General features: G+C 26.7%; 1 protein-coding gene across 6 annotated transcripts in view; it reads left to right on the top strand.

Annotated features, from left to right (window-relative positions):
* Positions 1-27,812, top strand: part of DIP2 (disco-interacting protein 2) — a 192,768-nt gene that overhangs the window by 150,119 nt on the left and 14,837 nt on the right. For 3 of the 6 annotated variants that reach the window (XM_071188297.1, XM_071188299.1, XM_016048412.4), the window contains 28 exons: positions 971-1,099; positions 2,329-2,580; positions 4,802-4,948; positions 5,042-5,097; positions 6,458-6,515; positions 6,735-6,808; positions 8,866-8,989; positions 9,152-9,243; positions 9,944-10,054; positions 10,333-10,456; positions 11,435-11,538; positions 11,776-11,878; positions 11,963-12,027; positions 12,379-12,472; positions 12,578-12,697; positions 12,780-12,894; positions 14,430-14,572; positions 15,092-15,228; positions 15,318-15,398; positions 16,367-16,494; positions 16,573-16,657; positions 18,582-18,680; positions 21,324-21,456; positions 22,561-22,751; positions 24,203-24,368; positions 24,453-24,592; positions 26,015-26,176; positions 26,299-26,429. In XM_071188297.1, the coding sequence (XP_071044398.1) occupies positions 971-1,099; positions 2,329-2,580; positions 4,802-4,948; positions 5,042-5,097; positions 6,458-6,515; positions 6,735-6,808; positions 8,866-8,989; positions 9,152-9,243; positions 9,944-10,054; positions 10,333-10,456; positions 11,435-11,538; positions 11,776-11,878; positions 11,963-12,027; positions 12,379-12,472; positions 12,578-12,697; positions 12,780-12,894; positions 14,430-14,572; positions 15,092-15,228; positions 15,318-15,398; positions 16,367-16,494; positions 16,573-16,657; positions 18,582-18,680; positions 21,324-21,456; positions 22,561-22,751; positions 24,203-24,368; positions 24,453-24,592; positions 26,015-26,176; positions 26,299-26,429 (3,364 nt within the window). Of the gene's footprint in view, positions 1-970; positions 1,100-2,328; positions 2,581-4,801; positions 4,949-5,041; positions 5,098-6,457; positions 6,516-6,734; positions 6,809-8,865; positions 8,990-9,151; positions 9,244-9,943; positions 10,055-10,332; positions 10,457-11,434; positions 11,539-11,775; positions 11,879-11,962; positions 12,028-12,378; positions 12,473-12,577; positions 12,698-12,779; positions 12,895-14,429; positions 14,573-15,091; positions 15,229-15,317; positions 15,399-16,366; positions 16,495-16,572; positions 16,658-18,581; positions 18,681-21,323; positions 21,457-22,557; positions 22,752-24,202; positions 24,369-24,452; positions 24,593-26,014; positions 26,177-26,298; positions 26,430-27,812 lie in introns of all 6 variants that reach the window. The other 3 variants (XM_071188296.2, XM_071188298.2, XM_016048411.4) reach the window with 1 other exon arrangement.

Genomic DNA, 27,812 nt, shown 5'->3' with positions numbered 1-27,812 from the left:
ATCCTTTGCTTACTGCTGGTATAACAAGTGGACCAAAATGACAGGCTTAACCATGCCAAAGTGTTAAAATCCTTTTTCTTTTTTTTTCATTACATAAAAATATGAACTGGTTATGTATTTAAAAGAGAAGGGCTTTTTATAAAACAAATTTCTTAAATATTGGACGCCATATTTTTACAGAGTTTTTTTTTGTCATTTAGATTTTTTAAAAAATAAATAATTATTATGTCACATAATAAGATATAAAATTGCTTTTTTTGTGTGGAACTTCATAGATAACCTAAAATATCACAAGTTTAAGACAATGTGAATGAAATAATCTTAAGTTTCATACTGATCTAATATTTTATTTCAACAGATAAGAATGAAATTTCTAAATGTTATAAAATAATGATATAAAAATAAAATTTTTGAGATAAAAAAATAATAATAGGTAAGTTGGAGATTAAATTTTTTAAATTTTTCTTACATCTAACTAATTTGCAATGAATGGCAAGAAAATATGTGTGTGATAATCTCTGAGTGCAAAAGTTTCACTATTAAATAATCTGTATATTAATAAGATTATGAATATGTTATGAAAAATGCGACATTTAAAATTTGGAATATACTATTTTATGATTGTTAATCAGGTAAAAAAAATATTTTTAAATATTCATAATTTTCTAATCAGCTTGATTTCTTTAATTTGTATTTTTAGTTTCAGATGATACTGCTTAATTTCAATTTTTTCTCAGCAATGTGTTTTTAAATTAAATTTTATTCCTTGCACTTAATTTTATTATTTCCATCCAAAACTTCAATATATTGAAGAATAGAAATATATATTTTTATAAAAAATATAAATTGAATCTTAGTAGTTCTAATCATTAAATAAAATGTATTCAAGTAAAATAAGACAAAAACTTCATTATATCTGAACACAAATTTGAAATAAGATTTTGCATTCATATTTATATTATTTTTGTAGAAGTTCGACAAGAAGCTGTACAACAAGCTCTTGCCGCAATGCAAAATAGACCAAAGCCATCTGTTCCAATGCCATCAAAAAGAACATCAGTGATGGCTACGTCACCCTCTAGAGAACGCCATGCATCTGGTAATTTTACATTTAATCATAAAATTTACTCATTTTTGATTATTAATAATCAGATCTATTTTGACTGACTAATTTTGTTATTAAATTAGAAGCTTAATTTTACTAAATAGCTGGTAAGCTATTTAATAAATTGTAATAATGTATTTAATAGCTGTAAGAAAAGGCATCATAAATGTTGCACTGTAATTTGTTATAAAGTATGTAGTTCTGAAGTCCATTATGGTTTGTTGGTGTGAAATAAAAATAGTTTAAAATTCAACATTGGTTTGAAATTTTTACAATAGAAAATTTAAATTTTTTGGTTTGCCAAGAATCTCCCGTCTTTCTTTTTTATTAGCAAAATTCATAAGATAAATAAAATGTTTTTATAAAATAAACCTTTTTTGAAAAATAATACTCAATGACAATATGCAAACTTCACTTTTATTCAAATAAAAATTCAATATGCTTTAAAAATTAGTAGTCTGATTGGTGGAATCATTTGAATAGGATTCAGTCTCAATGGTCCCTAAGTTTCTAAGAATGATGGATCAAATATTAAGATATTTGTGAAGCTTCTAATGTACACCAGTATAGATAGTTTTTTTACATACTTTTTTTAAATATTTAAAAAAAAATTGTGTTGCCCTTTTGTTGGCATTTTTATAAAATATACTATGTAAACCTTAATATTTTTTTTAATAAACTTTTAACATTTTTCAACTTTGAACAATTTCAAGAAAGCTTTAATAAATACACCACTAGAAGTGATTAACTATGCTATGTTATTTACTGTATTTGCTATTTAACGCAAAATATTTAAGTATTTTTCAGTGTATGATTTCTAGAATATATGTCAAGAATATATTGAATTTTTATCAAAGTAAAATTATAGTTTTATAGATATGTTTTTCAATCTAGTTTATAAATGCAAAGATAATGAGTTTTGCTGATTTGCTGCAGACACTATGCCATTATTAATAATTTTAATTGCAACACCAAAATGTTACCTTGCTAAAGTTACTAAAAATTTTAAGTTGTACAATCTAACTGTGCTACTTAACTTTATTAGTGTTGAATATATTTGCAATTATTTTATTTGTTACTTGAATATAAAAGTAAGTCTTTTATTAGGGAAAAAATAAATAAAAAATTCTATATGTAGCGTAATTTTTGGTGCTTATTATTTGTTAATTAATATACAATTTTAGCTTTTCACTACTTTTTATTTTATGCTTTCATGTTCTCAGATTCCTCCTCTGATGATGACAGTGCTCTAAATGAAGGCAGCACACCCGAACAAGAACATCTTCCTTCTCATAATATCCATCAAGTTCCAACATCCCAATCTGATACATCTAGTACATCCTCTACACGTGAAACACCATCTCCTCAGCAATGGTATAATGGAAGACCAAATCGAGTAGATGACTATTGGGTTCATGCTAATATATCAAGTCCTATGACCAATCTGGCTGATGTCATGCAAAATCTCACACCAAGTAAGTTTCGAAATTTTACATATATTCTTTATAAACAATTTGTCCAACTCTAATATTCTGCTTCTGGTCCATTACCCAATATTTCACATATTTCTGATCTACCACCCATTTTTCATTATAGAGAATTTATCCAACTTAAATACTAGCATGTTGCTTTTAATCTTCCACTGATTATTTTATTATTCTTATTTTTTTTATTTTCACATAAAATTGGTCTAGCTCACATTTTCCAGGATTGCTTTTTATGCTCAGCTCAGTTTTTACAGAAATATTCTATGTTATTCATTTCAATTATTTTAATTCCTTGATCCTAGTAGAACATGATTATCATATGATGGAAACTTAAAAAAAAATAGTGGCTTCTATGAAAGTTATTTTTGTAATGTCAGAAACAAAAAAATATAGAAGCCCTATTGGTGAAACATTCATACTGAAAGAGTTAACAATTTACTTAGGTCGTTTTATATTAGACATTTACATGTTATTAAATCTAAATTAAATTATTTTTTCTTAGTTGGTAGTATATGAAATTTTTATTTTTAAATTAGTGAATGACTGCTTTTGCTCAACTTCAGTTATTAGCTTAACTGAAAATTATTATGAACTGATTTTTACAAAGTTTTATACTTTTATTAGTTTCTTACATAATTATTAAAATTCCTATGTTTTAAATTAAGGATAGAGTAGAATACGAATACTTAAAAAATTATGACTTTTTTTCCATTCTTTTAAATAACTGTGTCAAGAAATAAACATAATTTACACTGCTAAAACGCCAGTTTTATGTTGTGCATTTCGTGTGTTATCCTTCTTCCAATGCCATTTTCTGTTGGTTCCTAAAAATTGCCTTTACCAATAATGTTAAATTATCCAGATCTTGCACTGTCTGAAAACATACCGATATACACATTTTTCTAACAGATCAAAATAATTTTTTCTCCACAGAACTCACACTAACTTTTTCAATCTCTCTTTTTTTTTTAATTTTGTTTTTGTCTTTAAAAAAAGACGGAAAAAAAAACTTGTTTATTAGCTGTTTGAAGCAGTTTTGAGGTTCTTTTTCTTCTATCTGTTTGTCCATTTGTCAGTGAAAAGCAATTTCCCCCTTGAGTCAGAATCTGAAGGGAAGTTAAAATATGTGTGGGAGCTTAAATTACAAAATTTGCATGTGGAATTTTTCCCAGCAAACTTCCAAGTTTTGAATCTTCGGAATTATTAAACATTTTAAGAACATTACACTGAACAACTGGTTAGATAATCATTTCTTTTTCTTCGTTCTGGTGATCTGCAGGTTGCTCCTAAAGCAAAAATAAATGTTCTGGAAGCTCTAAATTTGATTTCTACAGCTTTGGACAGTGTCAACTAAAATAAAATGCATTACAAATAGGTTTTAAAAAAGCAAGCTTCTCAGTATCCAATGGGAATAATAGCCCTACAGTACTTGTTTTAGAGAGTTATTCTGGTTGTAAAAATATTCTCATGCTCAATTTAAATCATGTGTACATGAATGCATTAACTTCAAATTTCTTGGCATGCCTCATGCTCAATGAATATCACTTAAATAATAACAATTAAATGCAATTGTGTATTCATTTACTTTAATTTAAGTTTTGTAATAATCGCTTGATGAGTTAAAATATTCCAACATCTTCCCTATTCAATTTGAGCAGGGTATGTATTTAAATGTCTTTAGAATATAAACATTCCTTTTGATGTTAGATCATAGGAAGGCCTTATTCAAATAGTGGTTCAACTCCACTAATTTTATTTTAATACAGTGCCAAAAAGCTTTACAAATGTATTTTTCCTATCTTATCTGACATGTGGTTCTCTCTATTTGTCAGTAGAAATAAGATGGAGGGGTGCTAGTTTTTAAAATAGTATAGAAATGAATTGTACAAACATGAAAGTGGAGCTAGCTCAGTTTCTTAATTTGGGAAGTTGTACTACTATTTAAGAAGACCTTCATATATTATGTTAAAAATGAAGATTTCTCTGTTTTCCCAAAATAGAATGTGAACTTGAAAATTTTAAATTGTGCGAGTTTTCCCATTTTTGAAAAAAATAAATTTGGATAGTATATTGTTCAAGTTTTAAATGTTTTTTTATATTCATTCATTAGAAAATTCCCTTATATCCATTTGAATGTTATTTGTAGTGAGCATTGGCGGGTTAGAGCTATATGATTTTTATATTTATTAAAATACATTTATCTTTTTAGGTCTTAGTGTACAGCCAGATGTTACTAATACATCAGCTGAAGTAACTCGGTGGACATCAGCTGACCATGTTAACCGTTATAATCAAGCTCACATGACATCAGTTCGGATTACACATCATTCTTCAACTGGTTTAAGTTATGATACCGGTAATTAATTTTTTTTCCATTTGTTTCTGAGACTTGTTATTTGATCCACATACTTTTCTTGTACATAAAACTGACAAATGTATTTTTTCTAAGGTACTGGAAAGTGGAAAGTTTCTGCTAAAATCCAACAACTATTAAATACACTTAAGGTAAGAAACATAGATTTTTTAAATGTAGATAAAACATAGGTATTTATTTGAACACTGTACTGTTCATCCATAAGTAATTTATTAAATTATACTAAATTTAGTTTTTGCCTGCTCAATTGTTTTTTTTTTAATTAACATACGAGACAACCTAATTTTTTTTCTATTAATGGAAGTAAGTTTCATAATTGTTTTAAGATTTCATTGATAAAAAATATTGCAACCTCAGTGGTGCTATTAAACTTTGGAAACTACAGGTCCTTAGGACCCAGAACATCCTTATTTTTGGGTATCTTCTTATTAAAAGCGCGTCCTTATGTAAGATATGAATTATCTACCCCTTTTTCCCATCTATTAATATTCACTCTCATAATTATTCTGTCTATTGATAGACAAGGCAAAGAATTTCAAAACAAGAAGAGTTATATTTGAACTATCAAGACTTTTGATTTTGATTAAGACTGATGAAATACCTGCATTAAGGAAAACCAACAATGTAATACTCAGAATTAATCTGATTTTCTTCTTTAGCTATTAATAAAGTAGAAAAAGAATTTTTTTATATCGATGAATTTAAAGTTAAGTTATAATTTTGCCCGTAAAAATATGCTGTCAGTCTCCTTTCCTTGTATTTGAAACGTGTGTCCTAGTGAACACATCATAACTTATTTTTTGTATCCCCTTTACCATTTTTGCATTGCATTTTAGCAGGTAAGCAGAATTACTGCAACCTTATGAGTTTTTTGTTAAAATCCAGGTATAGTTGAGATAGTTTTCATCACATTCATTACTCACTAAGTCTTTATTTGTTAAAACTAAATGTTTTTTTATTTAAATAAAATTAACTTGTAATTTATATAAAAATTCTAAAAACCTTAATAAAGTAAAGAATAAATGTTAAGGATTTAAATTACTTAAAAATTTAAAGAAAGCAAGACATTCAAAGTAAAGAGAATCAAGCTGTTTATAATGCTACATTTGTTCAATTTTATCAAAATTATAATTAAATGCACAAAACTGGAGCAAAAAATAAAAACACTTTTAAAATACGCTGAATTTTTTTGTAAATTATGATTTTTATGCTTTAAATTTGATTATTAGGCGATCAAAATTAGTCTTTGCCATGTAATACAATTTAACATGCATTGTTTGATGTAAAATAGTATTAAAAATAACCTGCTTTTTTTGTTTTTTTTTTAATGTAGGGTCTTAATGAACTTTTTGGACCATAGAGTTTGTTACTTGTAACTAAATATTTAATCACTAGATCAAAATTTAAAATTCTGTATTAAAACTTCTGAAACTTGCTAGAAGACTAAATAATTTGTTTCTGTATTATAAATTATTTTATTTTATTTTATAGAGGCCAAAGAGAAGACCACTTCCAGAATTTTACGTAGATGATGAGTCAGAATTAGAAGGTATTTTTTTATAATATAGTTTTTGTTGCTACTAAAAATCAGAGCATTAATATTTTGTGTTTTTTGAATATTTATTTTGTTTTGTTGGAGATTTTAAATGTTTAATAACTGTAATTCTATCTCTCAACTTAATTTATTAACTTTATATCTAATAGTTTTCATCAACTTTAATTCTATATATTTATAATATATTTTATTGATTTATATATTATATTGCAGCTAAGCAGCTAGATCCAAATGCCCCAAGGCCCGAAGGAAATGTGATGGTACCCATCACCGGTGAAGAATTACTGGTGAGTTTTATGAATATATTTAGCTAAACTATGCACTTTGTAATCCTATCGTTTTTTTTTATTTTATTCGACTTGTTTTTAATGGCATTTGTATGTAAATAGAAAGTGTAAATTCAGTTAATGGTTACTTTTATTGAATATGAACAAAAGTTTCATTGAAGAGATTGCCAAATAATTTGTAATTTTAGTAAAGGGTTCAGTCTACTGTTTTTTATGATAGAAATCTGCTAAAACATTAGCTGTCACAAACAAACTTAGTTTATGATACAATCTAGTTACTTTTCAGGTACAGAAGACTAATTTTTTCCCATGTAATGGAAAAACTGTGCTGACTTGGAATATATTTTATGAATTTGCCTAACTAATACAACAGTTAAAGGGTTATCTAATTTGCTGTATAAATTGATTTCTCTTTATAAGACTAACTGAAGAAGTTATCATTCATTATCTTGCCACATTTTTTTATTATCTTACCACAGTTTTTAAAATTATTTTTGTAGAAAGGAGAGGAATTCTAATTAACAAGGTTTAACTTAAACTTTTCATTATTTTATTCATTATTTCTTTTCATTATTTCAAATTTATTTTTCCAGAATAGTGAGGAACTGTCAAATTAATTTTCTTACTCTGTATCTGGAGAAAAACTATTCATAAAGATCATTAGCTCTTTTTTTAAATCTCCTCTCCTATATCATGTAATTTTAAATCTCCTCTCCTATACCAAATAACATTATTTGGATCATCACTAACTAATAAAAAAACAAGGTTTAGATCTGCCATTTTATTTTTTATGTTGTTTACTGAACCACTTTTTAATGTAAAATATTTTTAGGTCATTCATACTAAAAAATGTGCAGTTTTTTTACAAGCTTGACACTTTACATTGTAAAAATTTTTGGTTAGGAGCAAGCATGCCCGATAATACATTTACAAAAATTCAGCAGTTATCTCGACATACTTTTGTTACTTTCATATTTTTTGTTGTAGTTATTTTCTATATATTTCTTATTTTTTTCTTTTACTTATTTTAGTGCAATTAATTTATTTTATAATAGAAGATTATAAAATATATCACAAATAGATATCACAACTATATTGCTAGATTGAATAAAATTATATTAAATGAAATTACATTAAAGGAAGATGTGCAGAAAATAAGCATTACTTCAAAACACGATTTAATTAATTACCCATTTCCTTATTATTTACAAATTGTAGCTATAGCTCTTCACTTATATGGCGACATATGTTTATTTAAACTATATTCCATATATATTTCTCTTCTAATGCAAAAGTATAAGCTGTGTCTTATAATTGATTTATTTATCTATTTTATTTTGGAATAACTTGCCCTAAATTCTATAGTGAAGTCGACCCATATCTGAAGTTTACTTAGAATTTGAGAAATTTAAACATAGCTTTTTTTTTTAAAGCAGATCAGTAGGCACAATAAAAAAAGAATTTAGCCCATGTCTTTGAAATGGGAAGCAAAAGATGTCTAGTTTCTATCTGATGGTTGCTGCTAGTACTGAAAACTTAAATTGTTGCGAATAGCATCAATTACTTTTGTTATGTTGTGAAAAATAAAAAAAGTGTCTAGTAATGCTAGTTTAAGGTAATCTGATTGTAACTTCATTATTAAAAACTCTCAGGTACAAACTTTCATCAACAAATAAGAGATTATATGCCATAGATATATATTTTTTCTTACATTCCTGTTTATAAATAGGAATTCTTTCCACCTATTATGAAAAAAAATTAAAGTGTATATTAAAAAAAGATAGGTTTTAATTTGACATGAAGTTTATGTTTAATTACTTTGAAAATAGAATGATAATATATCACTTAAATATGATAATTTTAATACTTAAATTTATTTTTAAAACACATAAGTGTTTTTTTTTAAGGCTAGGTATTCTAATAAATTAATTTTAAAATATCTAATGTAACATTCGTAGCTGGTTAAAGTTTGCAAATCTCATTGTTATAGTTTGCAATTACTGAATAAAATTTTTTATATTTGTATGTATGATAATCATCAAATTATAATTTTTTAGGTCCCTTCTGGTTTGCCTCTAACTTGTGAAGCGGCAATCAAAAGGTATGGCTCTGGAACATTTAAAGCTCCTGCTGCTACTGTTTTAGACACAACAGGCAAAATAAGTAATCCTTTAACTTATGGTAAGTTTTTATGTTAGGTTTAAGTTTTCATATTAATAGTATAAATAATTTACTTCATAATTTAGTTAAATGATGCAAATTTCTTAGTTTCTTCGTTATCATTATAATGCAATTTTTGTTTTGTAATTAAAACACTAATTTTGTTATTTTAAAATTTTGCAGGTAAATTATTAAGCAGATCTCAAAAAATTGGTTACAGTCTTTTAAATAAAATTGGTCAAAAAGGAGAAGTTGGAATTAAACCTGGTGATCGAGTAAGCTTGATTTAAAGTTATTTTTCATTCCCCTACATGCAAATGATTCAAAAGTTTATATGAAATGCCATGTTGTTCCACTTCTCTTGTGGAGGAGCTAATAAAATGTTGGCATAATTAACCAAAATTCTGAAAGCTTTAGTTTTTAATTGTCTACCATTCAATAAAATATTTGTTTACTGCATATAGTTTTTAATATTAATTATTGTTTAAATTATTATGTTTATGAATCAATTTTAACGAAATTTTAATTAGGCTGTAATTTTTTTTAACTTAATTTAAATCTGTTTTTTTAATTAAAATCCCACATTTTAAGCAACAGTTTTTGTTAGTTTTGATTTTTGCATAATAAAATTGACTTAGCCTTATTTTAAACACAATTAATATTTGTGTGGCTTTTAAAAGCTAAATTTTTTTGCTTAGACTTTTGTATCTAAAATGAAACTATTTTTATTTTCATTTTAGTAGTTTAACTCTGAATTGTCTTTTCTACATTATAATATGTGTATATTTGTTTAAAGAAACAGATATATCATATAAATATTATAACATCGAAAAAGATTTAACTTGTCTGGCATTTCAAGATTGTTTTAGATTTTACATTTCTAAATAATATTGCTTTTTGAATTTATTATATGCAAAATTTTGTTAACTGTTTATGTAAATGATATTTTATTTATGCTATAATTTATTTTATTAGGTGGCATTGGTGTACCCTAACAGCGACCCACTTTCATTTATGTGTTCATTTTATGGGTGTGTCACTGCTGGAGTAGTACCTGTTCCTATTGAAGTACCACTTACAAGAAGGGTATGTTTCTATTTGGAAAGTTTTAAAACTATATATGAAATTTTATTTCTATTTAATCCAAATAATTGAATTTCTTTATTCATGTCTCTAGGAAACTTTTATGTCAAATTTTATTTTGTCAATGTTCCATTATTTTGCTAGCTCATCTTTGTGTTTGTCATCCTCATCAAAATTTAAATATTTACTGTTTAGGATGTATCTGTTAGGATGTAAATTTAAATATGTACTGTTTAGGATTTATTGCATTTTGATTAGATCAATTTCCTCTTTTCCTTTAGGATGCAGGTTCTCAGCAGATAGGCTTTTTATTGGGCAGCTGTGGTGTAAATTATGCCTTGACATCTGAAGCATGTTACAAAGGCCTTCCGAAAACAGCTACTGGTGAAATCCACACATTTAGAGGTAAATGTTTATAAAATTAAAAATTGCTTAGTTATGCATCATTTATGAGAAAATGAATTTGTAAATGTAATACATCCAAAGTATCCGACATATTAAAAATGTTTCAACCATATACTTTTTCTTGTTTGTGTGTCATATTTTTTTACCTATCTTGGAATTTTGAGTGGCAATGCTCTTCCAAAATATTATTATAACATTTTTAGACATAATTACTATAACATTTTTAGAAATATTCAACGAAACTTTTTAAATAAATTTTAAGAATTTGAAAACTATTTTTAAAAATAAATAAGCTTAGAAGTCCTTTAATTTTTATTGAAAATTCCCTTATATGTTTCCTATTTGTACATTCAAATGTCTTTTTGAATATTGAAATGGATTTTTATAATTGCAAAGGATATGTGAAATTATGATTTTATAGATGTTTTAACACAAAATTGAATATCTAGTTACTAGTTATTATCTAAAATGTGACTAATAGAAAATTTAAGGGTAAAGCAAAAGGATCTTATTGTATACGAATTTTTTATATTTATTCTTAGTCACAAATATTAAATATTCTCATTGTATGATTGTCTCTAAATTTTGATTTTAAACATTTTTCTGGGTTTAAAAATGTTTTGCTGAAATGTTTTAATTGCAACTTTAGTGGTAAATAAGTGGAATATTGTTATATGAAATAAAAAAAATATCTAAAACAGAAATTGGGGAAATTCTGCTTTAAATAAAGTTTACTATTATTGATTAAAGTTATTTTTTAAGTAAAATATTTTGTTTCTTACTAAAACTTAAACTACCTTTATTCCACATTATTAATTTTATTATTTCTACATAATTTAAAACATTTAATACATAATTTTATTTATATATGTATTTTAAACAAATAACTAAAGAAGACTTGAATTTGCTTTATGCTGTAAGAATTACAGATGCCTGTATTGTCCATAACTTTGCATTTGAGCATTTATTTTATTATAGGTTGGCCTAAGCTCAACTGGGTTGTTACGGAACATCTGAGTAAACCTCCTAAAGATTGGATGCCACCTTCTAGACTAACTGAGGATACACCAGCTTATATAGAAGTAATATATTATTATACTTTTTTTTTAAACTCACATGTTATTTTATTTACCTACATGGACTAGCATTTATAAGTTTACTTTAATATTTGTAGTAATTTTTTTATATTTTCCTGCTACAATTTATTTTTTAAAGTTTTCAAAATGCACTAATTTTAAAATTTTACTTGAAGAAAACAATTATCAATTGAAAATTCTCTTACATGGTTGTAAGTTTTTTTTTTCTTCTTCAAATTTTAGTATACGGTTGATAAAGAGGGAGCTATGAAAGGTGTTGCAATCACTAGAATCGCCACTGCCAATCATTGTCGAACATTGACAGCTGCTTGTAACTATACAGAAGGTCAATAAAACATCTATATTCTATCATACATATAATGTAAATCATAGGATTATGCCTAATTATTTATCTTATACTTATTTTTAGGTGAAGTCATGGTTTGTGTCTTAGACTTTAAGAGAGATGTTGGCTTGTGGCATAGTATCCTTACGGTACGTTATTTTACTAATCTGAAGGTTTTTTGGGTCTCAACAGATTTGTGTTATATTTTAAACTACTATTAGTAAATTAAACTTTATAACTATTTATAAAAAGTGTTATTGGGGTTATTCAGATTTTATTTGTACTTTTCGTGTTTCTGTATGCATTTCGTCTTCGCCTTGCATTTAGATATTTAATGCTTTTTTATTGTTGTAAAATGATGTTTGCAAGCTTTTTAATGCAAATTTTCACTCTGCATTAAACTCAAAAATTGTCCTGTTTGTTTTTTCAATTTGTCAGTCATTAATATAGTTTCTCTGAAAGTATAGTTTTTAAAAGAGTTAATTATATTTTTATTTTAGAGTGTTCTAAATGGGATGCATGTAATATTCATTCCTTATGCTTTGATGAAAGTAAATCCTGCTTCCTGGTTAATAATGATTACTAAATTTAAAGGTCAGTTAAAAAAATTTTTAGTTTTAGCTTTATGTATTTTAATCATTTGTTTAATTCTATGTTTAAAATCCCAATCTAAATATTTGTTATTCTGTATAATTTTAGCAAGTGTTGCTATTTGTAAATCAAGAGATCTACATTGGGGTTTATTGGCTACAAAAGACCACAAGGACGTTAATCTCAGTTCTTTAAGGTTGCTTCTTATTGCAGATGGATCAAATCCTTGTAAGTTTTGTTTGTCTTTAATTTTATTGCCTTTAATTTTTTTTGTGTATGACCTTATTTGTAAATTTACACTAATTCGTAGGGTCCTTATCATCATGTGATCAATTTATCAGTGTGTTTCACAGTCGTGGCCTGCGTCCTGATGCTGTATGTCCTTGTGCAGCTTCTCCTGAAGGACTCACAGTTTCTATAAGAAGGTTTGATAATAAATATTGTTTTACCCCAATTTATAATATGACTCTAATATTATATATCTATCTTAAAAAATGTGAAGCATGTCAATTATTAAAATTCCAAACATTAAGTTAAATTAAATAGATATTTCAAGAGATAAAAAAAGTAATTAATTAGTTGCATTGCATTACTCAACCAGAGCTATCATAAGGGTAGGGAATGTGAGGACTCAATACCTATTGCCTGTGATGATAATTTTTTTAATAATTATAAAAAAAAAATTTAAAGAGTTATTTTTAGTATTGAAATTTGTAAACATTGTCTTCTATTTTATCATATAGATGAAATGAAAAGGCAATAGTCTCCTCATTTATATAGGCCCCACATTTAAAAAAAAATCTTTTAAATAAAAATTATGTAATTGGAAAATAAAATTTATTTGATCATCTTAAAGTGGTTATTTGTGGCCCTTAAATTCAAAACCCTCACTTCTAAAGGCTAGTAATGTTTATTATATAAAATGGTAAACTAAAAGAATGTCAAGTTTGCATTTAGGAATCAAATTCAGAATGAAAAAATTACACCTATTTAAGATTAGAGGCAAAACAAAAATCTGATGTAAGAAGCAATTCATTTACCTGGGAACAGTGCAGAAAAAATATTTTAAGGGCCCACAAAATGTTTTTTCTGGGACCTTTTTGAGACAGTTTTTTTTCTAAAAACAAATGAATGGCTCACCTAGTTTTTTTTTTATAATTACAAATGAATGGCTCACCTGTAATATAATATTTCTAATTTACAAAATTATTAATCCAATTTTTACTTATTTATTTTTATTAAATTATAAGATCTTATTCAGCCGCGGTTAATTACAGTATTCTTGCCCATTTATTTATGCATTCTAAGTTATTAGATTGCACAAAACATGAAAGCTTCTCATTGACTATGTTAGTTATTTTTATTAAATTTGAAAATATCATATAATTGATTTGGTGATTATTTTTTATTAATTGTTATCTTAAAATAAGCATATGCTATTCATTAATAAAATATATCTTATCTAAGTTTTCAAGAAGATGCTAGACAAAAATATCTTTTTTAATCTTAGAAGATTGCTTAACAATTTTGAAAAGCAAGTCGTAGCCTTGTTTAAGTTAATTAGAGAAGTTGAATAATTATAAATCGTTAATATAGTTATGAAAAAATTCTTAGGAATAATGAAATAAATATATGAAATAAAATATATGAATAATAAATATATGAAATAAAATAGCCTTTTGTCAATTCACAAGTTCAAAAAAGTGAAACAAGAATGTTTTTAAAATCTGATCATACGCTTCATTGTATCATCCCAACAAGAGTGTCAGACATATTTTGATATCCTCACCATGTAATAAAAATGGCTGTTTTACTCAAATTATGCTCTTATTTTTAAGAATTTATGACTTTGTTCTAATCTTTGTTTTTCTTATTTGATGCTTTAAAATTGCATAACATCTTCATATCTTTGTTTTGTTTTTATTTATTAATTTTTATAATCATAAATTGTAATCATCAGGCCTGGACAAATTTTGGGACCTGTATCCTGTGGTCGTGGAGTACTTTCTATGTCTGCTTTAAGCTATGGAGTCATTAGAGTTGATCAAGAAAATAGTTTAACATCTTTAACGCTTCAAGATTGTGGACAAATAATGCCTGGAGGTAAAACTTTTATTATAAGTCATAAATAAAAATTAGAAATCTATTCAGAAATTTGTTTTTAACTATATTTTATTTGAAATTTTTTATATAAAATAAATTTTTGGTGATTTTTTATCATTTAAAATTGTAATATTGGATTAAGGGGAAACAACACATAGAAGCCTATAAAATAGATGTTTAAGGCGTTCCTTGGCGTTTCACTGTTATTCTGAAGTACCTGATACTTTTTTGCACCAGTATAGTAATGCTATTTGAATTATTTTATATGTTTTGATAAAACTTATACCTAATTATTTTATTTACTTCTTTTATTTCTAATTTTTTGCAACTGTTAATCTCAGAACAGTCATTCTTTTTTTAAAGGACTAAATTTTATGAAAAGTTGTTACAAAATAAAGCTATAATCTAAATCCTAATATATTTGAAAATTTATCCTTTATAATTTCTGGTTGCACTTAATGTTTAAAATTTGTCTTAAAAAGACAGTACCTTAATTGTTTATGTAATTTTTTTAAATAGCTTATTCAGCTATTGTCCAAGTGAATGGTTTACCATTTCTCTGCAAAACAGATGAAGTCGGAGAAATCTGTGTATGCTCATATGGAACTGCTTCTTCTTATTGGGGACTGCAAGGCCTTTCCAACACTCTATTCAAGGTAAAAATATTGAATTTTTTTTCTAATTTTTAAAAAGCTATAGAAATTATTTTTCAGATTGTTAAACTTATATTTTTCTGTATTTTTAGATGCAACCTCTGTTTTCTGATGGACAGCCTGTAAATGATCAAAACTGGGTTAGGACTGGGTTACTAGGATTTATTGGACCAGTAAGAAAACATAGTTTTATTTTAATTTACTTTTACTAGTTTCATTTACAAAATTTTATTAAAATTTAATTTTCATCTTAAGAAGAGGAAAATATACTTTTTTTTTTTTTTTTTTTTTTTTTTGTCTAGTATCATGTTCATTCTTTTGTTTAGTTCGTTTACCTTTCTGATTTCATGATAGTATCAATTAGGAACCATTTCAGAAATAAATAATAACTTAATCTTGACCACATTATCCAAAAGTATGATCAATATCAATAAGGCTGAATAGATTGATAGCATTTTATCTATCAATTTATTTTAGTTAGCCTATTATACACAATAAAAAATCGTTTTCTTGGAATTTGTCAGAAAGAATTGGTCAAAGCTATTATTTTGAAAGTTTGCATTTTTAAGTATTGTAATAAATAGATTATATTTTTTTTCCAATGCCCACCTGGAGAATGAACTTACGTCATACAGGCATATGAAGGGCATATTTGTTGAACACTCTGTCAGGGGCACCATATTAGTTGGGCCAGTGTTGCTCCGACAGTAAAGACAGATAGTACAGATAATGAAAAAACACCTGTGTCGTGTCTGGGATTTGAACCCAGAACCTTTCTGATGCAAGGCCAGTTCTCTGACTCCTACACAGGCCGGAGGGCATAAATAGATTATAATTCAGAGTATTTTAAAGAAAAATTATCATTTGAATATCTATGATAACTGATGCTGCTTATTTTTCTTTTCAATTTTCATGTTCTATATATGCTGTGTAAAATTAGTGTTTGCTTGTAATTAAGTTAGTATTCAATAAACTCCTTGTATAGTAATTTCTATATATTTTTTTTAAATTAACGTAAGAAATTACATTATTTGTTATAAAATTATGAAATAGATATCCTGGAAAACTATCATTTCTCTATTTTTAGTAGTCCATTTTAAATATGTTATAATTTTTCTTTAATTCTTACTTCTGTTTACAGGGTGGTCTTGTATTTGTGTGTGGTACTAGAGATGGGCTTATGCAAGTAAGTGGTCGAAAACATAATACTGATGATATCATTGCAACAGTTCTGGCAGTAGAACCCATGAAATTTATTTATCGTGGAAGGTAATAAACTAGCTACATTTATCTCTGAAATAAATTTTATTGATATATTTTTCTTAAATTTATAAATTTATCTTGTAGAATCGCTGTGTTTTCTGTCAAAGTGTTACGGGATGAACGGATATGCGTAATTGCAGAACAAAGACCAGATTGTGCTGAAGAAGAGGTAAGTAATTTAAGTTTACTTGTAAATGTTTCTTCTCTTGTTCTATACATTCTTAATTTAGTAATTTTCACCTTAATCACTAGTATAATTTTTATTTCTTAGCTTGCAATTTAACAAATATTTTTAAAAAATTAACAAATTTATCATAATTTGTCTATGCATTAAGGCATTACTGTTCTATCAGATTCAAAATTACTCTAAAGATATAAGAGTAATTTAGTAAACAGGTAAGTTAACTAATTTGTTATGATTTTCATATCAGTAGATTGACCATTAGATGTATCTTCATATCCCACAGTTTAAAAACTGGTAAATTAACTGATTTGTTATAATTACCACGTCAGCAAATTCATTATAAGCTGTGTCTTTGTTAGTCACCTTTTAGAAACAGGTAAACTCACCAATTTATTATGATTTTTACGCTAAGAATCACTAAGGAAATTTCCCAAATGTCAATGTACACAAATTTTAGAGGAAAAGTTTGTATAGGTAAATTTTTATTTTGCAACTAGTAAAATTTCCAGCATAATGTTATTTTGTTTTCCTATTATTGTCTAGTTTTTATTTTTGAATTTTATTCCAATTCAAACCAGCCATCAAAAGCGAAGAAAACTTTTCTTCAAAGTACACTTTTTATTAATTTCTGATATGCTTTTAAGTTTGCTGATTATAAATCTTAGTTACAAGGTCAAACTTAAAAATAGCTTACCCAAATGGCAGATGTCAAGAACAATTATTGTAAAGAAAATTTTTTTTATGGTTTATTTAGGTTGCCAGCTACAGATCTAAAGCTAAATGTTTAAAATATGGTAAACATATTGTCTCATTATAACAGAATAAAACTTAACTATAAGTACATATAGTATTTTTTGCTAATTATGAATCTCGAATCAGAATTCATGAATATTTTTATAGTAAATTTGAGTATGGGTGTTTTTAAGTTGCAGTCTATGACTATGAAAACGCCAAGTGCCATAATTTTATGGAGATGTCATCCTAACATATACACAGCACCAGCAAAATTAGATGTTAAAGAAAATAAATAATTAGCAGATAGGCCATATTATCATATTTAGTGCTGTGGGCAAAGAATGGGTTTTCAAAATATTATGTCAAACATTCATGGACATGACTTGTTTCTCTTAATTTTAAATTGAAATAATTATGAATTTCTAGCTTTTCCCTTATTCTTCATTAATCAGGAAAGAAATAAAAGAAATGAAATTGCAATTATTAATGAAAAATAACTTACTCAATTATAATCCCCTTGAAAGCCCTGAATCTTGGAATAGTGAAATAAGGTTTTATCTCCCTTGCATCTTTAATTTTAATTTGTTGTTGGGAAAACCACATATTTTTAAGATAAGAAGTCTCTTTAATTTTACTAAAGTATAAAAATAGCTTGAGAACAGAGAAGGAGAAACCTAATGATCATTGAGATCCTGTGTCTCTAAATACTGCTTTATATTCTGTATTATAAGAGAAATGTTTATAAATGTTATGGTTAAAATCTTATAAACCACATTTAATTTTCTCAAAATTGTGGCAATACTAAAATCAAATATTTTTTTATGTTTTTGGCAAAATTGCTACATGGTTTTTGTTATATTGTATTCTACTTTGATTTTGACAATTTGAATTCATAAAACAATTTGATCTTAAAAATATTTATTTTTTAAATTTTACTTTTATGTTTTTTCCAAGACATTAATTGGTTAAAAGTACTAATTAAAAATGTTGAACTTTACCATGCTTTTATAAAAGTTATTTTATGTCATGTGTTCTGTTTACAGTCAGAGGGTTAACTGGATAAAAGCAAACATAACAGTGTTAAATGTTTTTTCACTCAATGTCTTATGAAAAAAATAACTGTGATTTGCTTTGGTGATAATTCTAATGAACTGTTTTCTATTATATTTTTTAGAGTTTTCAATGGATGAGTAGAGTACTGCAAGCTGTTGATAGTATTCATCAAGTTGGAATTTACTGTCTTGCTTTAGTTTCGCCCAACTGCTTGCCAAAAGTAAGTAGAAATATCAATAGAAAAATAGATTTTGCAACCTGTTTATTCTTGAAGGTTTGTTTCTTGCAATTAGAATTGTTTTGTCATATTTATCAAAATATCATTTTTTTTTGTTTATTAGTCAATTAAAAACTAGATGGTCTTACTTCAAAACTGTAACATCTGAAGAATGTATAGAGATGATTTTCTGTAATTTCAATGGCCTTGTATTTTTTGGTACATTTTTTTCCTTCAATTTCTAGATTATTTTTTACTTCTAACTTCGTAATTTGCAATACTATTATGAAAATTATCTAGATGATAATGAAAAACATCTAGAAATCAGAATCGAAATATTGTGTTAATATACAATGTACTGTGCTATGGGTTGAGCTGGTTAACTGTTACATTTTCAGTTTTATATATTTCCTAAAATTTTTTAACCAGAAAATCATATTTAATCAATTCTATCATTAATTGAGCTTGTTTTCTATGTGTCAGGAACAAAATCTTGGTCTCTATCCACAGGTTTGGAAATCCGAATCTACGATGTTGAACGAGATAGTGACAAATATTTACTTTTTGACTATAAGCTTGGTTAATAGTCAACTTTGCTGCATCACAAAATTAAAAAAAAATCTTACACTGCCTATCATAGTGTATAATATGTGTATTATTCAGGGTGGCCACCCACCTGGAAAACCTTGAAAACCTGGAATTATCAGGGAATTTTTTTTATACTGGAAAAAACCTGGAAATATCAGGGAAATTTGGATAAAAACCTGGAAAATCAGGGAATTTTAAAGAAAAGCTGGAAATTTTTTCTTTGATAATTTTTTTAATTTCACTAATTTAAATTATTTACTAATTTTCTTAAGCTAAATTATTTCATCCATTATACCCACTTTTTTTTAAACGGAAATGTATCGCCAAACCGTTAAAATATCATCAACTTAGCGATACTTTGCTTGCATCAAAATTTGCTCCATTACAGCTCTGTCAAACTAGAATACCACATAAAATTCTCCCACGGTTGCTAAACGAATGCAGAAACCTTTGACCGCTATGGGACTGTGCAATTTAGGAAAGATTCTGGTGGAGATGGAGAAAGGGATTAGGATATTAGCTTCTGTTTTTAAATTCTGTCCTTGGGCTGAATCTATTTATGGTTCTAGTTTGTTCTGATACTTTGGCGGTAATTTTTTTTTCTATTTTGACAAAATGTTTTTGTATTTTTAACTTTATAAAATTCTTCAAAAATCGTTGGTTATAATTTAATATTAATAGATTTTATATTGCACTCTTTTTCTAAAAACTTTTCTACTCCCATTCAAAGAAATCTGTGAATTATTTTTTCTCAGCAAACCAACCAATCGCGCATTTTTTTACAATCGCTAACAGCAATGTTTGTCGATAAATTGTTACAATTGTTGCATTAATGCTAATTTTTTCTATTTCATTTTTACCTTTTATAACATATATTAAAAAAAAAATTTTTTGTAAGAACCAGCTGTATATTAATATTTCATTTTACTCTTTTGTTGGTCAATATATGATTTTTGATTCAAAATTTTGTACGAAAACATTTGAAAAATAAATAAAAAAATCTTGCCAAATTGTCAAAATAAATTATTTTTTTCAAGATATGTTAAAAAAAATAACATTTTGAATAAAATATTTTATAATAAAGACACTTTTCTTGTACACATCCTACACTTTATAAGAAAAAAGAAACGAAAACCTGGAAATTTTAAGATTTTTATCTGGAAAACCTGGAAAAATCAGGGAAATTTGAAATCTGATTTGAGTGGCCACCCTGAATTTATGCCAAGTGTAATAGCATTTTTCCTTCTTAAAAAAGTATTTTGTTATTCCATTATCCTGCATAGTTTGTACTTCCAAAAATATTTTAACCTGCATGACAACTATGTATAACCTTAATGCCATTAGGAACAGTTAAGATACCTATTTCATTAGAATTATTTGTATCTTTAAGAGAAATAAAATAATCCCAAGAAAATTAAGTGAAAATAATTTAAAATACAGTACAGAACCCGTTATCCGGAAATCAGAAAACCGGAAAACCAAAAAACCGGAAAGAAATTTGATAAATTTTCCCGCAATTTTTAAAAAAAAAAAAATTTTCCTCATAAGATTTTAGGATTTTTCGTTCTTTTTTGAAAGATGTTTACCTTACCATAATTTCAGAAATAATCATTAGTGTATTACTTCATCTTTTTTTCTTATTTTTAAGATTATTTCCAAATAATATTCTTTTTTAGTTGGGTTTAACACTAAAAAAACGGCTTTTTGAAGCGATTCAGAAAACCGGAAAAATCAGTTATCCGGAATAGCGATAGTCCCGATCGTTCCGGATAATCGGTTCTCTACTGTAATAGCTTTATTCACTACATAATTTTTTTCTTCAATTTTATAAACTGAATAAAGTTATTATTTTTTATTTATTTTTATAGTTTCCTATTATATTGTCTTTCAAGCCTTAATGAAACCGTAAGAATAATATTTTATTTGTGCTTGTCATTTTTTTGTTTATCATATTTTTTTTATCAACTTAGGATGTAACTTGTTGCAAAGCCTTTTATTTTATTACAGTCATAAAACAAACCTAAAAATATGGTGTTTCTAATTTAAAATCGTTTTTAGACTCCTTTAGGTGGTATTCATTTATCTGAAACAAAAAGACGATTTTTAGAGGGAAGTTTGCACCCTGCCAATGTTTTGATGTGCCCTCACACCTGTGTTACCAATCTTCCTAAACCTAGAGAAGCTCATCCTGGTAGGAAAATTTTCAAAATTGGAATTTAAAAGTTTTTATATCAATTACTTCTTTTTCAGACTGCAAATAAATAATAAAAAGAATGTATCAACTGTGAATTGCGAAAAATTATGTAAATTTTAATTTAGATTTGTGTTAATAAATATTATTTTCTTAATTTTGTGAAGGTGAGTTCATTAAATAAACTAACTATTTGAATATTTAATATTGGATAACTAACCACAAATATATGGGCCATTCAAATAAATTATACTAAAATGTATAGTATTATAAATGTTTAGTGCATTTGAATGGCCCATATGTCAAGGAATAATTTTTGAGATTTATCCCCATTTACCATTCCCAATTAGAATATTTTTTCAGAGATACTTAGACCTGCCAAACTAAATTTCGAAAGGTGGTAGAATAAAAAGCTAAAAATAACTACGGTAAACATGAACAAATAAGGATAAGAAAACAGTGAGACTAGCATATCTTTGTGACAAAACAGATTTCGGTAATGTTAGCAAATTCAAAAGTAAATTGTAAAAATATATTTTGAGCAATTGTAAAATAAATTTTAAAGAAAAGATAAACATTTTGTTACTGACTTAACTTAATATTTCTTGTTATGCTGAATTATATTTTATAAAGCATTTTCAACACTAAGTTGTAAGGTGCGTCTTATATTACTTTGAGGTTGCTCTTAATTGTTGGGCCTATTAATGAAGGGTGATAGACAGTGATGAGTTGCTGAAAGGATGATCATAAATAAGTTGCATGAATAAAAAAAATCCTTGTAGAAATAAAAACAAGTTTATCTGGTAAATGAAGACATTTTTCTGAAAAATAAAACTTGTGCAGATGTTTAATAATTATGCAAGCAAATCTGCCTTTTCTGCAACAATTTTTTCACTTATGTCCCTAATGGTGTATTTGGTAAGCATTAGTGCTTCATATTTTTTACTTTGAAAACTACAGTTTTCTATGATCTGTAAAGCTATATATGTATATACAATAAATGCAAGTGCTGCTTGCTAAATATATATATATATTATGATTTGTATTTATTATTTTTTTACTTTAATTACCACTTTTTAACTACATTTATATTCTGACTAGAAGTTGGGCCTGCGTCAGTCATGGTAGGAAATATGGTGCAAGGTGTGCGTCTAGCTTCTGCTCAAGGTCGAGATATTGGTGTTATTGATGATGATAGTGACACGGCTAGAAAATATCAATTCATATCTGAGATACTTAAGTGGAGGGTAACTACTACTGCAGATCATGTTATCTTCACACTTTTCAATTCAAAAGTAACTATTTTTTATTTTTGTGAAATTCAATATCTTTATGTGCTCTACTGTTTAATTTGTATTTTAATGTTTATAAAAGCGGTTATTTACATGGATCATAGGTTACTTTCTTAAGTGAGACCCAGTAGCATTTAGTTGCAATTTACATCTACAAACTTTCTTCTTTATTATTGCAATATTTTCATACAATTTGATGCATATTTGTGTATAAATGTGTGTATTACTGATCTTGTTTCAATTAATAACACCCTAGTCTAGTTATTAATTTTCAACTACATAAGTAATATAAATATTTAACTACAAATAATTTCTTTTTTTAAATAATGACATTAAATATTTTATTTACAAAATTTTTCAGTATTTTCAGTTGTTAAGTTGTTGTATACACAAAATATTTCTTAATGTTGCTGTATTCTCACTAAACAGATTGAATAAATATTTTATTATTCGTTTCAAACTTTTTTACTATCAACTTTTTTTAGCCATTTTATTAATAAGTAACATGGAAATTTCAATTCATGATATATAAATATGTCCCTTGCTGAATTTCAAAAATGTTTTTAAATATTTAAGAAAAAGTATTTGCTGTAAACAATTTGAAGAATGGTAAAATTTTAATATTGTATCCCTTAAAATAAGTTTATTTTTCTTGTAGTTTAATTTTGTAAGCTACATATCGCCCATTTAAGTGCAGGCAATATATAACCTCGTGATTTGTACCTGGCTAGTCATAGTTTATTACGTGATCTTCAATTAATAATATTGTAAACTATATTTCTTTTGTATTTAAAATTAATATTTACTTAAAAAGAGTTAATTTACAAAAATTGATAATTTTGTGATATTTGTCAAAAATATTCTGTATTTTTATTGGAAAAAAAAGAGAAACTTTTATCAAAAGGTACTCATTGCAAGTATTTGATTCTTGAAATTGAAGTTTTACTACAATAGTATTTATACTGCAATATTAGCAATAACTTTTTTTTTCTATTACTATCATTTGTTTATTGTATTTTTTTCATTATTAGAAATTTTAAAAAACATACAAATTACCTATTTTACATATTTTTAAATCTGTATTTGATTTTAAGCTACAAAATGGTGTATGATTGTTTTATGTTCTAAGAACTGTTTTAAGTATATTTATTTTTATGGTTTGTGAAGTATAATTTACGACAAAATTATCTTAATTAAACGGTCATTCAAATATCTAGATGTAGAACATAATTTAGACTGACTAATAGGCAACTATGCTTGCCATTTAATTTTTTATATAGACAAAAATAATTCTAACATTCATAGATTATTGTACCTGTTTAGTTACTGTTTTAGTCCTTTTTAAGGAAGTTTTTATTCGTTTCAGATCAAAAGACGTACTTATGTTTGTTAAATTAACCTGTATATATTTTGTGACAATTTACTGATATTACTGTTTAATTGATTACTTTTAGGGTGGAATTACAGGAACTTTGACATGCTCTCAACTTCATAAGAGAGCTGAAAGAGTTGCATGTTTATTGCTAGAAAAAGGAAAATTGAACACTGGTGACCATGTAGCTCTTATTTATCCTCCAGGGTTAGACCTGATTTGTGCTTTTTATGGCTGCTTGTATGTTGGTAAGTTTTTTAATTTATTCATGTACCTTCAGTTATAATAATGCATAATATCTTTAAATATATGTTTTGATGTCTTTCTTATAGGCGTTGTTCCAGTAACAATTCGACCACCACATCCCCAAAACCTACAGACAACTCTTCCTACAGTACGAATGATTGTTGATGTTAGCAAATCAGTTTTAATTTTATCTACAGCTCCTGTTTCTAAGCTATTGAAGTCTAAAGTAAGATTTTTATTCTTAAAGCTCATTAGAATTTTTCTGCTTTTAAATTTTTTTTTCTTTCATTTTTATAATGTTTTTCAAAATGATTCAAAATGAATTTCTTTTTGAAAAATGTTTTGTGCATAAAAAGCTACACATGAAAAGTCTTCCAGAATTCGTGTAAAATTTATTTGTTCTTTATTGTATATTAGTTTATTGTAAGCATCTACTCTTGATTTTTTCAGGTGAACTCTAAGATGCTGTTTATGGGTAAAATATTTGTATGAAAAATTAATAAAAGCTTTACTTATCAATAAGATAACTATAAAAACACAATTGAACTGGGGATCTGTTTAATCTTTTGCCTTAACCCCTTCCTTCTCGCTCCCGGGAAAATGACGGGGTGAGGTTTTGCCCTCTATTTCTCGCTCCCGTTGGCTGGAGTGTTCAGTGGTAACGCACCAATGAGAATAAATCTAATTCATTTCTTTTGCCCGGAAAACATTTTATTTCTCATTTTACACACCAGATGGCAGTACCAGGATATTTTAAGGTAATTGGTGAATAGTTAGTTTATTTTAAACTAGATTTCAACATTAGTAAATTATCAGGGATAAAAAAATAAGCACTTTTATAACCGTTTTCTTGAAAATTAACTGATCGTTAAGGGGTTAAATATGAATTAGTTCATGGTGCAGCCAAATCTATGTGCCTGAAATACCATTATTAGCATAAATAATCTTTTGTGTGCCACCTGCCATTATCAAACGACATTTTAGGAATCGAAATTTTATGCATGGATTAAAAAAATAATGGATAAGTTTTAAATGGCTAAATCCTTAACAATAACTTACTTGAGGTTAAGATTTTTTGCTTTATTGTTTGCTGCAGGAATATTGTTGTAGTATTTTGAAGATAATTATTTTTCATTTTATAGCAATTTCCAATTTTGAAAAATGAATAGTAACTGATAAAGAAAGGAATAAAAATGAAATGTTATATTTTTACTTTGAAAACAATGTCACTAAATGGTAAAAAATATTAAAGCACGAGGATGTGTTTACTTATGTTGCTGAGCAATATTTGATTTGTATCAAATTCATCTCAAAAATTAGCTGAATGTAGAGCTGAACTTGCTGAAATATCTATTAGATGTATTGTGTAATTTAGGATTATGGTTAAAACACACTTTTTGAAAAATGTCCATTTAAAATCTTAGAAAATTAAAATATTTACTATAGATAAGAGGAGTGTTTTTCAAGTTCTTTCAGTGGTTTTTTTTTCTTCATAAATTGCGATTTATATGCTCTCCATGTAATTAATATATTTTACATTGTTTATTGTACTTTTTTTTAACTTTTTGGATATTATAATTATTAATTATTGAGAATTTTTAATTTAAAATTAATTAGATTCTTAATTTTTTTTCTTTTTTGCCCGTAGGAAGCAGGCAATGTTGTTGATATAAAGTCATGGCCTCTCATCTTAGATACTGATGACATTCCAAAAAAGAAATTAACTAGCATATATAGAGCTCCAACTCCTGAAATGATAGCTTATTTGGATTTTAGTGTTAGCACAACTGGAATGCTAGCTGGTATTAAGGTATTAAAATATTTTACTGTCTTATTTGTATTCTTAAAATATTGTTTTAAATTAATTGGGATTAGCTATTCATAACTTTATTTAGTATGTGTATTTTGACTTAAAAAGATAAAATATTTCAGATGTCCCATGCAGCATCAACTTCTTTATGTAGAAGTATGAAACTTGCCTGTGAATTATATCCATCAAGACATATAGCTCTTTGCCTTGATCCTTACTGTGGTTTAGGTTTTGCCTTATGGTGTTTGAATAGGTATCTAGTTAACTTTACTCACATTAATTAAATTAGTGAAGTTTTTTTATTCTCTTAAAAAGTCAAAACCATTTCTGAATTTTTTTTTTTAAGATGAGATTATAAAATAATATTTTATATTATGTTTTTAATTTAGTCAATGAATGAATGTCGGTTTTCATATTATTCTTATTTTGTTAACTTTATTTATAAAGTTTTCTACTTAGAATATATAACAGCATGAAATTTGTTATGCATTTCTTTTGCAGTTTCTGAAAATTAAATAACAAAATCTGCAAAAGCAATTTTTTTTAGGAACCAGTTTTTAATATTTTCTTTTTAATTGATTCAAGACCAAAGTTTTTTATGGTAAAATTTAAAGAGTATTTTTGAGAGTTTATTCTCTCACTTAAATTTATGTAAGTTTATTTCTATTACTATTACAGTGGAAAGTCGCGTATCCGGAATCGGCGGAACTTTCCGAAGTCCGGATAATCGATTTTACCGTATAATAGACCCCAAGGTAAACAGAGATTAAAATGATCTGAATCTAAGAAGCAGAAATTAAATAACATTATTTTTCAGGCAATAATGTTTTAGTATTAGAATGATATCTAATCAATCAAAAACAAAATATTTAAAAAAAATAATTATTGCTATTATAAAAATAAATATAGGAAACTAAAAAAATTTACAGTTATGAAAATATTAATTGCTCTCTCCGCCATTTTGAACTAGAACGTTTCAAGCAAGAAGGGGAAATTCCCGTCATTCATTCATTAAGGTGGGTAGGTGAAGAAGCAAAATTCATTTCCTTCTTACTTGTCATTCAAGTTGAAGGGGGGGGGAAGTGACAAGTTCTTATTTTCTCTCCTGTCATTGGCTATCAATCAAGCATAAAGGCGTGGCATGCTGATTGGGTTCTCTTTATTTTTTCTTGTGTGACTAAAGGGGATTCCCCCTCCACTTTAACATTTGCTGTGTTTACCCTTTTTCACAGTACTTCTTTCCCTAACACTTTATCAAAAAGGTTCCAGGAAATGCCTCTTTTACTAGCCAGCTGCATAGGAAAGAAGGGGGGAGGGGACTCAATTGTGCTCTTTTGAAAACAAATCTCCCCCCCCCTTTCCTGCATTCCAGAGGAGGAGGGTTACTAAGGGTCTTGGTAGATCTTCTGTTCTCTTTTCTGTTGATTTATGGGTTTAATGCATAGATCACTAGAAGCTAAGAAAGGAAAAAACCTGTCAAAATGCTTTTTTTTTTTTTTTTTTAAGAGAGTGGGGAAGATGAAGAAATGTTTGTTTATTTTGATTGTTAAAAAGTGTCCGGGAAATTGACCCTTCCGGAAAAGGGACGTCCGGATGTGGGACGTTACACTGTATACTAATCTTAAATTTAGAGCTT

Source organism: Parasteatoda tepidariorum, chromosome 12 (assembly GCF_982258835.1).
Source record: "Parasteatoda tepidariorum strain Cologne lab strain chromosome 12, Ptep-v5.0, whole genome shotgun sequence".
In the NCBI taxonomy this organism is placed as follows: Eukaryota; Metazoa; Arthropoda; class Arachnida; order Araneae; family Theridiidae; genus Parasteatoda; species Parasteatoda tepidariorum.
The sequence above is the reverse complement of the archived record's forward strand: the minus strand, read 5'-3'. Positions and strand labels throughout refer to the sequence as shown.